This window comes from Mobula birostris, chromosome 2 (assembly GCF_030028105.1).
Source record: "Mobula birostris isolate sMobBir1 chromosome 2, sMobBir1.hap1, whole genome shotgun sequence".
Lineage (NCBI taxonomy): Eukaryota > Metazoa > Chordata > Chondrichthyes > Myliobatiformes > Myliobatidae > Mobula > Mobula birostris.
The window spans coordinates 226,667,390-226,682,704 of NC_092371.1; the positions used below are offsets into that span (position 1 = coordinate 226,667,390).

The window sequence follows — 15,315 nt, forward strand, 5'->3', positions numbered from 1 at the left end:
AATACATGCTGGCTGTTCTTTCTTAATGCATGTGATAATTAATTCTGCCTTTGCCAATGACCTTGAGTGATAATTCCACTATCGATGTTACACAGGTTGTGCTGTTTGTTCTTTTGTTTTCCGAAAAGGGATATAATATTTTCAGTCTTCCAGATCCCCTGAATCACTCCCACATCTAATGAAGATTAAAATATTGTTGCCAGTGTCGTTTATATTTCCATCTTAGCTTCCCTTGATAACCTATATATCAACTATAAGTGTATATTATTTGGACAACGTGACATTAATTTCGAGTGATAATACAAGAAAATAAATGGGAAAGCCGTCATGTATAAAATGGACTGATTAGATCCGAACGTCGTAAGCAAATATGAGGAAATGTGAAGCTAATTTAGTTAACACCATTCCTTTTCATCTTATCATTTTCCTCTTTCCCCGTCGCAGCATTAACATTTCCTTCCTCTCAGGAAAACATTAAAATATAGAAAAAAAAATCTGCAGATGCTGGAAATCCAAGCAACACACAAAATGCTGGAGGAACTCAGTAGGCCAGGTATTATCTATGGAAAAGAGTGAACAGTCGACAACGAGACTGGTGAAGGGTCTCGGCCCGAAACGTCGGCCGTGGCCTGCTGAGTTCCTCCAGGATTGTGTGATTAAAATATTAAGTTTCGTAGCTTAGCTTCGCACAGCACGTTTAACTTTTATGACCATGTTCACTTGATGAAAATTATCATTGCTTGTTTATTCCTGGCCAGTCTTGGTGTCCAAGCGCTCGATCGATTTGGAACAGCTCCTCCCAAGTAAGTGTTCTGATTTTCATTTATCCTGTAATATCCGACAACACTTGAAAAAAAAATCTCTTAATTGAAACATCAGATTTGCGCTATTTTTCACTGTATTCTAATTATTCCCCCAACCATTACTCATTCTCGACTGGAGAAATTAACCCCAATCATCCTCAATTTGACCTAAAGGCGGTAACGTGAAACATTGTCCAATAGCCAGCCGCCGTTCCCTGTTTTTCTTGCCCATTGGTGCGATGCTTGCCGAGTTATTGGTTGATTAACTTGTCGATCATGATGAGCACCTCGCCTCCGTTCTGATCGGCATCTGCTGATCCGGTGGTTTGTGGGCTGCAAAGCTGTGCAACGGGACAATTGGTTTTCGGGTTTCGGAAAGAAACGCTGAGACTAGCCGGAAAATGATCTGCCCAACTCAGGAGGATGATGTGCAACAAATTAAATCCAGCTGTTGACTACACTGAAGAAAGAGTAACTCCGAAAACTTACCCTGGATTGAAGGATTGTAATGTCCGGGAGAAGGATATGGGAGAGAGTGAAAGTGTTCGCAAGGACGAACTGCGGACGCCGGAACCTCACGGAATAGCGACGCTGAGGCAAAAGTGGCAGAAGTGGGCTGGTGACCACAGGGAGTACCAGAGGAGTAATCCTTTCAGTGGCGCCCATGTCCCGTCTTGGGAACCGCGCAAAGCGGGAGAGGAATACGGGCGTCCGAAAAAAGGATCAAAAACTGAGCAGAGGGGGAAAGATGCACAGCGCCTGGTCGATAGAGAAATCGAGGAATTGTTGTATATTATTAGAAAGAACGGAGAATCCGGTCCAGATGGGAACATTTGTGTGAGGTTTGGAAAATTGTTTGACGCCTATGTGACAATTTCCAATAAAGTGGTGGGGCTTCTCTTACGAGCGAGGAAACACGGTCTGATTGACTTTGACGGGGAAATGCTGTGGCAAGGAAGGGACGATCAGGTTCTCATCACGCTGCTGGAGTGAGATTAGGTTCCCAGTCGTTGTTAAGAAATGGTGCCGAGCAGCTTGTGAAGTTTCGCTGATAACTGTTGACGGGTTTGGAGATGGAATTGTTTCTGACCTCCAAACCCGGGCTCCGCGGCTCTAGGTTTTTTTAAAACAGTGAATCTGCGCTTATCGTACAGTGAATAACCAGCAACTTGAGCTAATGCTTTTGACTCAGAGTTCAAAGTACATATATGTCGGTATATACACCCCTGAGATTCATTTTCCTGTGGGCACACTCAGCAACTATAACAGGATCAATGAAGGATCAACCAGTGCAGAAGACAACAAACTGTGAAAATGCAAATATAAATAAATAGCAATGAGTAACGAGAACATGAGATACTGAGACACGGAGTCCTTCAAGTGATGCCATTGGAAACGTTTCAATGATGGAGCAAGTGAGTGTGGTTATCCCCTTCTATTCAAGAGCCTGATGGTTGAGGGGTAGTAACTGTTCATGAAACTGGTGGTGTCAGTCATGAGGCTCTTGTACCTTCTACCTGATGGCAGCAGCGAGAAGTGAGCATAGGCCGGGTGGTGGGGATCTCTGATGATGGATGCTGCTTTCCTACGACAGTGTTTCACGTAGATGTGCTCGGATGGTTGGGAGGGCTTTACCAGTGAAGTTCTGGGCCAAATCCACTACCTACTGCAGGGATCCACTACCTACTGCAGCTCAAAGACATCAGTGTCTCCATACCAGCCCATGATGGAGCTAGTCAATGTACTCTTCACTACACAACTACAGAAGTTTGTCAAAAGTTTTGGGTGTCATTGCAGAATCTCCACAGACTCCTAAGGAGGTAGAGACACAGCCATGCTTTCTTCCCAATTGCACTGAAGTGTTGGGCCACTGAAGTAGTAATACCCAGGAATTCGAAGCTGTTAACCTTCTCCATCTCTGATCTTCTGATGAGGAATGGCTCACAGACCACTGGTTTCCTTCTCCTGAAGTCTATAATCAGTTCACTGGTCTTGTTGACATTAAGTAGGAGGTTGTTGTTATGACAGCACTCAGCCAATTTTTCAATCTTCCTCCTGTATGCCATGGCAAACGAGAAGTCAAAGCCAATATAAAAGCCAAAGAGAGGTTGATATAATAGAGCAAAAATGAGTGGAAAGTTAGAGGATTTGGAAGTTTTTAAACACTAACATAAGGCAACTAAAAAGTCATTAAGAAGGAAAAGATAGAATACGAAAGTAAGCTAGTCAACAATATTAAAGAGGATACCAAAAGTTTCATCCGATACACAAAGTGTAAAAGAGAGTTGAGAGTGGATATCAGACCATTGGAAAATGATGCTGGAGAGGTAGGAATGGGGGACAAGGAAATGGCAGACAAACTGAATAAGTATTTTGCATCAGATTTCACTGTGGAAAACACCAGCAGTATGGTGGAAGTTCCAGAATGTCAGGGGTCATGAAGTGTGTGAAATTGCCATTACTAAGGAGAAGGTTTATAGGAAACTGCAAGCTCTGAAGGTAATCACCTAGACCAGATGGTGTCCACCCCAGGTTTCTGAAAGAAGTAGCTGAAGAGATTGTGGAGGCATTAGTAATGATCTTTCAAGAATCACTAGATTCTGGAATGGTACCAGAAAACTGGAAAATTGCGAATACCCCTCTACTCTTTAAGAAGGGAGGCAGAAGAAAGAAAATTATAGGTCAGTTAGTCTGACCTCAGTGGCTGGGAAGATGTTGGAGTCGATTGTTAAGGATGTGGTTTTGGGGGTTATGTAATGCCCTGGTTAAGATTTTTACTGCTAATACTATAGGGTATTTCATTTAGTAGCTTTCTATAGCAGCAGTGTGTCCTGCTGATAGTGTTTGGGTTTCAGTTAAAGCTAAGGGGCTATGATGTTTTACTTAGGAATGTTGTGTCAGCTAATCAGGATGGTGGAATTGGGGGAAGGTTCTCGAGAAAGCTAGGCAGAGAGAAATTTATGAAGGACACTGGTGGTCTTTTTTGTGGGAGATGGAGAGGGGAGAAGATCAGGAGAGAGAGCCATAGGATTCGATCCAGCAGGAAGAGGCCATTGCAAGGAGTGCTTTGCGAGGCAAAGGAGTCCAAGATGGGAAACTCTGCCAGTGATTGTTGATGAGAATTCAGCACCGTGAGTAGCTGTCATACCCAGCTTATGGAAGATATGAGCTCCAATAATGTGCTGATTTAGACTGGTTTTAATTGTAATGGACCCTTTTATTTTTTCTTTTTCTTTTCCTCTTAATAACTGGTTGATAAAGCTGAAATTAGAAATACACTTTCTTTAAAATTGTATGCAGTGTACAATCTGTTATTTCTTGCCGACGGATAATTATGTATGGGCAGTATTTACACAGCATTCGCAGAAGTCGGGCTTCTGTTAATTGAAGCACGCACACACGTTTTTCAACCAGCACACAAAGGAAATTAATGTGCACACAAAAGGTTAGTAACCTAAAATAATGTAATAATTAATAATTATACTTATTGAAAATAATCTTTTAGCTAAATGTTTCTGTTAACTAGTCAGTCAGTTTTTCAAATACCACAATGCACGTCACTAATTTACATCACCTCACCTTTCCTGTTCCGGTTTGCACAGCTGCATCACGGCGGCAACCATCTTTGGTGGACAGTGTTCATATCATAAAGTTTACAAAGATCTGTTTCAAATCCTGTAGATAGCTTACTTAAGTTTTTATTGAAAAAAATACTGTAAGTAAGTTTAATGATTTCAAATTTTCCGTGCAAGAAAAAATTAAATCCAAACTGATTTCAAACTTTGCTCAAATGGTGGCATTTGTACTTCAAAATGAACAGTTTTGCGACCTTGCACAGTTGATGGACATTGGGGGAACCTTTCTTGCGTCTAGTGCGGACTGTGAGCGAAGTTTTAGCCTAATGAATCAACTCAAAAACAAGCTGAGAACCCGTTTGGGTGAATGTCATTTGGATATGTTAATGAGAATCAAAAGCTATCAATTGGATGGAAGTTCTATTAGATAGAGCTTACAAAGAATGGGTAAATGCCAAAGACAGGAGAGAGGAAAAAGTAACTGAGTGACTTAAATATGTATGTTATTTTGTTGTTGTTCTGTGCAGTTTTATGTCAAGTATTTTGCAAACCTACATAAACCGTGCCATGTGTGCATTCAGTGTGCACATACTTTTGTCACAGGAAAAAAATTGGCACAACGTAAGATTTTTGTGCACTTTGACTACTAAAAATTAGAGGGAACATTGATCCCAACTTTGCTGTTTGGTTGGTCCCAAATCATAGCGATCCTAGACCTTGTTTAAGAAAGGTGGCCTTCTCACCAGTGGAGTCCATTGGCTGTTAGCAGAGTTGGCTAATGAGCCAAGTTTCTATATGAGCCCGGTGAGGGGGCTTCATTGTGGAGGTCTGGCTGGAATTTGCTGAATGTTGTACTATTGCTGTAAGAATTAATTAAGTGGTTTGTGTGTTTAAGACTCTGTTTAAACTAGTGTTGGGGAAAGTGATTAAGGTACTTTATTATGGATGCCTTAGGGATTGATAAACTTTAGTGCGATTCAAAGAGATTATCCACAAATAATGCTTGTGTTCTGAGCAGGGTGGGTATCCGCAGCCCTGATGAATTGCTAATTAGAGTGTTAAGTTCTGTGAAAGAATTGGGGAAAGTTACGCTGGCTGAACGGCATTTTGATCAATTGGTGGATAAGGATGTCGTGTTAGTCCAGACTAGCGGTGACATGACTGAAGTTGTGCTGCCTGATAGTGTATGGACACATGGTGAGGGGGGGCCATGGGCCGTCCATACTTTTAGAGAAGTGGGGAATGTAGCTGAGGGTGAAGAATTTAAAGACAAGTTCTCATTTCTGTGAAGTGAGGGGGTAGATATTGTCTGATATGAAAGGCCTAATGCAGACATCCCACCTCTCCCGGAAGTTCCGGGAGTCTCCTGCATATCGATAGTGGTTCTCTGACGCCCGGAAATTATATACAATATCCCGGAAATGGATTTTCTTGAGAGGGAGAGCGAGCATCCTGATTGGTCTCTGTTCGTGCTAAGAGTGGTTCCCAACCACCGGGCCGTGAGGAAACAATATGATTTGGCGATATGAAACGGTATGAGTCATTTGCACCTTTCCTCATTCCCTGTCACGTACTGTTGAACTTCAACACACGCGAGGTCATTACCCGTGCATCATCCATGTCAGTGCGGGAAAAAGATCAACTCCTCGAGCTTGCAAATGACGGCGGGCTGAAGAGTATGTTTGACATAACATCTCTGCCGGCATTCTGGATCAAAGTCAAGGCTAAATATCCTGCGATAGCCACGAAAGCACTGAAAACGTTGCTTCCATTTCCAACATCATATCGCTGCGAAGCGGAGTTTTCGGCAATGAATGCAACGCAAACTAAATTGCGGAATAGACTGGACATAACTAACCCCGTTCGAGTATCGCTGTCTCCCATCACCCCTCCATGGTACCGTCTTGCTGCAGGAAAACAAGCCCAGGGCTCCCACTGATTCAGCGATATTGGTGTGTTGCAATGATTTTATATGTTCATATGGGGAAAATATGCGCTGTGTGTTTAATATCCAAAGGTTACTTAAAATGTTATGAATGCTATTAACTTATCACTTATATTCCAGTTGGGATTAACACCCCACCCCCCCGGTCGGCCGGTCCGCAAGAATATTGTCAATATTAAACCGGTCTGCGGTGCAGAGCATGTTGGGGACCCCTGCTAAGTAGACCTATCAGTTTTCTCTGTGGGCAGGCTTTACAGTCAACCTCAAAAATAATGACAGTGTTGCTCGCTGCACTGTTTGCAACAGTGACTTTTCTATTGTCCATGGTGGGTTAAAGTGTAAAAGACATGTTGAGCTGAGTTTAACAGATGTCATTACAGCATAGCTAACGTTATTTAAACTAGCTGGCTAGCTGCTAAGGAGCTATGCTATTGATGTCCTACATGATGAGGCCAAACTCCCTGTAGACTTGCTTAAGGTTGTAATAGAATAAACATGATAATATAATATAAGTACATATTTTAATGTCACATTTGCTGCATATACCCAACTTGGTTTACAGATTAGATAAAGTCACTAAACAAAGTATTACATACACCCTTGCAGGTCGATGGTTGGGGGGGTGTTACCTCCCTGAAATGAGTTTTTGCAGGGTGGGATGTCTGCCTAATGGGCTCTTCAGCTGGTGGTGAAAATTCTGGGTTGGATTCGGTAATTACATCCCTGGTAGGAAAATGTCAAAGTGTACAGGTAGAGAGGGAAAGTTGTCACGGGCTGAAAATGTTTTTGGGAGGAGAAATATCAGACTTGGGTAGAGCAGACGTCTCAGTTACTAGAGGACTGGCAGTGCTCAGATTATATGAAAAGACAGCAACTGGTGGAGAGTTTAAAAGGTTCAGCTACTGAGGTGGTGAGGACCTTAAAGGCAGAGAACCCATTGGTCTCATCCGTGGGCTATGTGCAAGAGTTGGAAAGTGTTTTAGGCACGACGGACAGCAGAGCTTATGATAATGTTCAGGCACACATTCCAGGAGAAAGGGGAGGAACCTTCTGCCTGCATTTTCAGGCTAGAGAGACAGCTGCATTGCCTGTGCTGTAAACTTGGCAGAGATAAATCAATTAGGGATGGAGCAAGTAGTCCTGACAAAGGGTCTCGGCCTGAAACGTCAACTGTACCTCTTCCTATAGATGCTGCCTGACCTGCTGCGTTCCACCAGCAATTTGTGTGTGTTGCTTGAATTTCCAGCATCTGCAGATTTCCTCATGATTGCTTTAAGCATTTGAATGTCTCATAAGGCGTGGCCCCATCCCTCATGAGAGCTGATCAGAGGAGGAAAACATGATGGAGAAGCGGGAGGCCTCCATCAGCAGGACAAAGCCCTCAGTAATAGCCTCAGTTGCTGAAGTGACCCCTGATGCCACACAAGCAGGGTTTTGCAGGAAGTAGTGAAAAGCCTGCAAGCAGAAATATCTCGGTTCATGTTGGCTAGTGCTGCCACCAAGCGTGACAAGTCCGATAGGAAACTGGACACACTGGTAAGATGTACTAAGCAGAAGGCTGCTACTGACAAGGGTCCTTTAACCAGGGAAGTGACTAGTATTTTTCTGATACAACTATGGTGAGGCTGGATATTTCAAGTGGGAATGTGAAGGACAGGAAAACCTTCAGAAAGTGACCCAATGGTTACTTAAACAGAATAGGAAGTCAGGAAACTTCGGAGAGACCCAGTAAGGAAAGGGCCTGGCGTCCTGGGGGGATCACATTGCAAGCAGTGTATCAAGGAAAACCCCAAAGTGCAAAACCCTTTACCTGAAGGCTTAGTGGGGCTAAGCTCTGGTGTATCCATACAGATTGAGGGCAGTTATGCAAGAGCCATACTTGACACAGGTCCTCAGGCTACTCTTCTATACAGATCCCTTTACAACCGGTATTTGATGCATTTACCAGTGACGCCACTTAGTGTGCTAGAAGTTTGGGGCCTTAGTACCGATGATCACCCATATGATGGTTAATTGTCATTGAAACGGGTTTTTGGAAGCAGATATTGGAGTAGCTGAGCCCTTTGATACATCAGTGTTGGTCTGTCTGGACTTGAAAAGGGTGATGCTTCCATTATTGTGGGAACAAATATTCCCATTGTGAGAAGGCTTGTTGGAGAGAAATGGTGAGAATTTGTCTACTCACCCGGTGTTCAGAGCTGTTTTTGAGAAGGTACCTGTTTCTCCTAATCAGAACGATCATAAACAAGGCACACCCAGCCCAAACCTGCCGTGTTACATCCCAGGGAAGTAGCTGGAGTGATGGGAAACCCCAAATCCTCAGGAATGCCTGATGCAGAGGCCCTTGTTCTGGATGCTCCAGAGGATCACGAAGAAGAGTCACGCTTACTTGCTGGGGCGCTGGTGAGACCTGAAATGCAGAAACCTTCAGCTGTACATGTAAACAGGATGGCGGTGATTGTCAGGAAGACTGCTGGAGAAGATACTGAAGTTCGACGATGGCTTTTCTACTGAAGAGTTTGATGTGGGTTGCTCCAAGAGTACTCGCCACACCATCTGAGTGGCAGAGGATTACCCCTTTCAGAGAAAGGTCTCGATGGTTGGCATCAGCGGAGGTGAAATGTTCGGCAGCATCTGCTAAAACCGAAGGGAGCTGGAATTATCACTGAGTCAAGGAGTCCCTATGTGTTCCCATAGTGATGGTGAGAAAGAAGAATGGGAAGGTACAAATGTATGTTGACTATCAGACGCTGAACTGACGTACAGTCCCTGACCAATATACTGTTTTACGGATCGAGGATGCTCTGGCCTGCCTGAACGGAGCAAAATGATTCAGTGTGCTGGACCTAAGGAATGGGTATTAACAGATACCCATGAGTGAAGCTGGCAAAAAGAAGATGGCACTTATATGTCCACTTGGATTCTTTCAGTTTGAAAGAATGCCCCAGGGCATATCAGAAGCAATGGCTACTTTCCAACATGTCATGGAGAAGACTATTGGGGACATGAACTTGCTTGAGGTACTGGTGTACTTGGATGATCTCATAGTGTTCAGATCCACACTGGTGGAGCACAAAACAAGGCTACTGAATGTGCTAGACTGCCTGAAACCAGAAGGATTAAATCTGTTCTTAAACCATAGAAACCACAGCACAGAAACAGGCCTTTTGGCCCTTCTTGGCTGTGCCGAACCATTTTCTGCCTAGTCCCACTGACCTGCACACAGACCATATCCCTCCATACACCTCCCATCCATGTATCTGTCCAATTTATTCTTAAATGTTAAAAAAGAACCCACATTTACCACCTCATCTAGACAAGTGCCAGTTCTGTAAGTCAGTCAGCTACATCGAGCACATAGTCTCACAGATGGAGTAGCTATGGATCTGTCCAAGATAGAGGTGGTGACCACATGGCCAAGGGCCAAGAATGTGAGTGCTCTACGCTCAGTCCTTAGATTCTGCAGGTACTACCAGAGATGTGAAGGACTACTCCAGATCAGCTTCTGTGTGGTTACCCTGGGGAAGAAAGGGAAGAGACTGAAAGGAGAAGGTAAAGTTTATCAGCCCTTCAGAGAAAAAAGGGATGCAAAATGTGAAGAGGCCTTTGATCTGCTGAAAGAGTTGCTGACTAAACCACCTATGTTGGCCTTTGCAAACTGCCAGTTGCCATATGTACTGTGTACCAATGCCAGCCATTTGATGGCTCTAGGCCTGTACTCAATAGAATTCAGAAGAATGAAGGGTGACCTAATTGAAGCCCATCGAATGGTGAAAGGCCTTCATAGAATGGATATAGAGAGGATGTTTCCTATGGTGGGAGAGTCTAGAACTAGAGGACACAGCCTCAGAATAGAGAGGTGTTCTTTTATGGAGATGAGCAGGAATTTCTTTAGCCAGAGAGTTGTGAATCTGTGAAATTTGTTGCCTCAGGCCAGCTGTGAAGGCCAAGTCTCTGTGTATGGTTAAGGCAGAAGTTAATAGATTCTTGATTGGTCAGGGCATGAAGGGGTATGAGGAGAAGACAGGAGATTGGGGCTGAGAGGAAGAATAGTGGAGCAGACTTGATGGACCAAATGGACTTATTCTTCTATACGTTATGGTCTTAAGCAGGATGCTTTGTCCTTCATACCCCTGGCTTGTATTTTGTAAATGATTGAAAGCCTTTAGAGTGTCGGGTGAATCACTTGTGGCAAGATACCAACTTCTGAATCCTGGTTAACCCCTTCCGTACTGGACACTGCAATTCAGATTGATGGGTTCACTATACACTGTCAAGATAGGGCTGACGAGTCTCTCAAACAGAGGTGGAGGTGTATGCCCCATGATCAATTCCTCTTGGTGTACTAATGTGTCAGTGATGTCCCATGCTCACCAGACCTTGAATACCTCACAATGAAATGTCAACCATTTTACCTGCTGCAGGAGATTTCAGTGATTGTTTTGGTAGCAGTGTACATTCCACCTCTGGCCAATGTCAAACAGGCTCTAGACGATCGGAGTGATGTACTGAACAGGCATGAAACAGCACACCCTGACGCCTTCCTGTCATTTCGGGAGATTTTAACCAGGCCAGCTTGAAAGTCACAAAATAATTATCTTAAACAAGTCACTTGTACCAGTGGAAAAAACACATTGAACCATCACCAAGAGTGCTTACTGTGCTATTCCATGCCCACACTTCGGTAAGTCTGATCACCTGAATGGACTTCTACTCCCTGAGTACAGGCAGAGACTGAAGACTGCAGCACCAGTAGTGAGGACCAAGAAGGTATGGCCAAGGGAAGCACAGGAGTGCTTACAGGACTGCTTTGAATTGGTGGATTGGACTGTGTTCAGGGATTCATCTTCGAGTCTGGATAAGTATGCCACAGTTGTTACCTACTTCATTAAAACCTGCGTGGATGAGTGTATGACTACGTTAACTTACTGTACAATCCCAAACCAAAAGCCGTGGATGAACCAGGAGTACATTGTCTGAGAGCTAGATATGTGTTCTCTTAAATCTGGCAACCGAAGTCTATACAAGAAAATCAAGTACTACTTGCAGAGGGCTATTTCAAGAGTGAAGAAACAATTCTGAGCAAGGTTGAAGGTGACGTCAGATGCAGGTCATCTCTGGCAGGGTCTGCAGGACATTACTTCCTGCAAAGTGAAACCCAACATTATGAATGGCAATGATGCTTCACTACCAGACAAGCAACACCTTTTATGCCTGCTTTGAAAGGGAGAATATAACTACAGCTGTGAGAATCCCCTGTGATCTCTGTCTCGGAGGCCAACATCAGGCTTTCAGGAGGGTGAACCCTTGCAAGGTGGTAGGCTCCGAAGAAGTTACCAGGTAAGGCTCTGAAAACTTGTGCCAACTATCTGGCAGTTGTATTTAAAGACATTTTCAGTCTCTTAGTGCTACGCTTGAAGTTCCCACCTGCTTCAAAAGGGCAACAATTATATCAGTGTCCAAGAAGAGTGGTGTGAGCTGCCTTCATGACTATTGTCCAGTAGCACTCACACCTATGGTGATGAGGTTGGTCGTGGCTGAAATCAACTCCTGCCTCAGCAAAGACCTGGACACACTGCAATTTGCCTATCACCACAATAGGTCTACGGCAGACAGAATTTCAGTGGCTCTTCACTTGGTTTTACTACACCTGAACAAAACAAACACCTATCTCGGAATGCTGTTCATTGACTACCGCTCAGTGTTTAACACCAACGTTCTGTAAGGTTCCACTGCTAATGTAATGGTTTCCCTGTAAGGTTTCACTTCTAATGTAATAGTTTCTCTGTAGTAGCAGTATTTGAGTTATGACTAGAGATAACGGGGGCTTTGGAATGTGTACCATCAAATGAGAGGCATGCTGTTTGTTTCTTGTGTGTCTGGGAGAAGGGATTCGCAGGCTTTTGGTTCGGGAGAAGATGCCAGAACGTGGAAGTCGTAGACTGCAGGACTGAGTAGACTTGGAATGGGTCAGGAGTCGACGACGGCCGGGGGAAAATGATGGAGGACGAACGGAAGTGAAAACCATGAGCTCCAACATGGCTATTAGACTGTTACATTAAAATGGGCCCTTTTTCTTTTTTGTTTTCTTCACTAACCCTATAGTCAAATTAAGAATTATAAAGCTCAATCGTCTAACTCCATGTTGTGCACTGTTTGTTATTTTGTGGTACTGATTTGTAATGGGGGAAACAGATCACGCAGCATCCATCCAAAGAAGATTTCTCAAGTCTGGCTGGGCCGGAGGCTGTCTTCCCCCTCAATTAACGAAGCTGGACAAACCTGAGGGTTACAATTCCTACGGTCCTGATCAATAAGCTACAGAATGTGGGCCTCTGTACCTCCCTCTGCATTTGGATACTCAACTTCCTAACCGGAAAATCATAATATGAGTGGATTGGTAATAACATCTCTCTGTCACTGATAATCAACACTGCCACATCTCAGTGTGCTTAGTTCACTACTCTACTCTCTATACCCATGACTGTGTGGCTAGGCATGACTCAAAAGTGCCATCTATTAACTTGCTGATGATGCAACCTTTGTTGGCAGAATCTCAAATGGAGACAAGAGGTCGTAAAGGGGCAAGATATACCAATTAATCGAGCGGTGACGCAGCAACAACCTTGCACTGAACATCAGTAAGACCAAGGAACTGATTGTGGACTTCAGAAAGGGTAAGACAGGGGAACAAGAACCAATTCTCATCGAGGGATCAGGATTGGAGAGAGTGAGCAATTTCAAGTTCCTGTGTGTCAATATCTCAGAGGGTCTAACCTGGTCCCAACATATTGATGCAACTGTAAAAAAAGTCAAGACAGTGGCTATATTTCATTAGGAGTTTGCGGAGATCTCATTTGTCACCTAAAAAACTAATACAGCTGTCCCGTGGAGAGCATTCTGACTGTCTACATCACTATCCAGTATGGGAGGTGGGACAATGCACAGGATTGAAAGAAACTACAGAAAATTGTAAAATTAGTCAGCTCCATTATGGGTACTAGCCTCCATAGTATCCAAAACATCTTCAAGGAGCGGTGCCTCAGAAAGGCGGAGTCCATTATTAAGAACCCCCATCACCCAGGACATGTCCTGTTCTCATTGTTACTGTTAGAAAGGACATATAGAAACAATGCAGGAACAGCTTCTTCCCCTCTGCCATCCAATTTCTAAATTGACATTGAACCGATGAACGGCTACCTCAATTTTTAAAAATTATTTCTGTTTTTACACTATTTCTAATTTAACTATTTAATACTTACTGTAATTCATCTTCTATATTTATCATGTAATCCATTGTGCTGTCGCTACTAAGTTAACAAATTTTATGACATACGCCAATGATATTAAGCCTGATTCTGATTTGTAGCCTAGTTATCATGGTTCCTTAGAACACTGTCCCCACATATTGTAGACTACTGAAGATAATATCACAGAAGATCCAAGGTAGTGAAGGTTGCTTGGCAATCTGTAGCAACCTGACCAAATGTTACTTGTCACTTATCAGCCTATGCCTAATTGCATGTAATTGTGATAGATAGAATTAAGTAAATAGAATGTAGAACATATAGAAAATCTACATCACACTACAGGCCCTTCGGCCCACAATGTTGTGCCGACCATTCAACCTACTCTAGAAGCTGCCTAGAATTTTCCTACCGCATAGCCCTCTATTGTACTAAGCTCCACTATCAATCTAAGAGTCTCTTAAAAGACCTTATTGTATCCACCTCTACTACCTTCGCTGGCAGTGCATTCCACACACCCACTCTCTGTGTGAAAACGTACCCCTGACATCCCCCTTGTACCTACTTCCAAGCACCTTAAAACTATGCTCCCTCGTGTTTAGCCATTTCAACCCTGGGAAAAAGCCTCAGGCTATCCACACAATTATTGTCTCTCATCATTTTATACACCTCTAGCAGGTCACCCCTCATCCTTCGTCGCTCCAAGGAGAAAAGGCCGAGTTCACTCAACCTATTCTCATAAGGCATGCTCCCCAATCCAGGCAACATCCTTGTATATCTCCTCTGCACCTTCAGAACTTAGCACAGTACTCCAAATGGGATCTAACTAAGGTCTTGTATAGCTGTAACATTACCTCACGGCTCTTGAACTCATTCCCACGGCTGATGAATGCCAATGCACCATACGCCTTCTTAACAACACTGTCAACCTCCACAGCAACTTTGAGTGTCCTATGGACATGGATCCAACATATCACAGATCTTCCACCCTGCTGAGTCTTACCATTAATATTATATTCTGTTTTCAAATTTTACCTACCAAAATGAACCACTTCACACTCATCTGGGTCGAAGTCCGTCTGCCACTTCTCAGTCCAGTTCTGCATCCTATCGATGTCATGCTGTAACCTCTGACAACACCCCAGACTATCCACAACACCCCCAACTTCTGTATCATTAGCAAACTTACTAACCCACCCCTCTACTTCTTCATCCAGGTCATTTATAAAAATCATAAAGAGGAGGGGTCCCAGAACAGATCCCTGTGGAACAGCACTGGTCACTGTCCTCCATGCAGAATATGAACTATCCTCAACAACCCTTTGCGTTCTGTGGTCAAGCCAATTCTGGATCCACAAAGCAAGGTCTCCTTTTAGCCCATGCCTCCTTACTTCCTGAAGGAACCTCACATGGGGAACCTTATCAAATGCCTTACTGAAATCCACATCCACTATATCTACTGCTCTAATATTAATTAACAGTAAATAAACATACAGCAAAATAAAACTGAGGATTGATGTCAGTGCAAATCAGCATCTGTAGAGAGAAACAGACAATTGCTGTTTCCGGTTCATTTGGACTAAAAGCTAGAGATGTAGCCTGTAAAAAGACTAGGGGAAGAGCTGAGGCAAGAGCTGGCAGGTGATGGGAGGATACAGATGAGGAGAGTGATTAGCAGATTGGGGAGGTCAAAGTGGTTGCTGTTTTCACCCTTCCCTTCTCCACCAACTTAACAGTTTTCCAAA

At 43.6% G+C, this 15,315-nt stretch overlaps 1 protein-coding gene across 2 annotated transcripts; it reads left to right on the plus strand.

Annotated features, from left to right (window-relative positions):
* The first annotated feature begins 1,119 nt into the window (after positions 1 to 1,119).
* LOC140194112 (actin-binding Rho-activating protein) lies at positions 1,120 to 13,047 on the plus strand. Of its 2 annotated transcripts, none has more exons than XM_072251562.1 (2): positions 1,120 to 3,130; positions 12,876 to 13,047. In XM_072251562.1, exon 1 carries the CDS (start codon positions 1,227 to 1,229, stop codon positions 1,794 to 1,796), a length of 570 nt encoding a protein of 189 aa, XP_072107663.1. In that variant the 5' UTR covers positions 1,120 to 1,226; the 3' UTR covers positions 1,797 to 3,130; positions 12,876 to 13,047. The 2 variants fall into 2 exon arrangements, with proteins under 2 accessions (XP_072107663.1, XP_072107664.1); XM_072251563.1 differs by having other exon boundaries at positions 1,120 to 2,218; positions 12,876 to 13,043.
* Positions 13,048 to 15,315: the final 2,268 nt, after the last annotated feature.

Coding starts and splice junctions, on each gene's coding strand:
- LOC140194112 (XM_072251562.1), top strand. CDS start 1,227: ATGATGTGCAACAAATTAAATCCAGCTGTTGACTACACTGAAGAAAGA.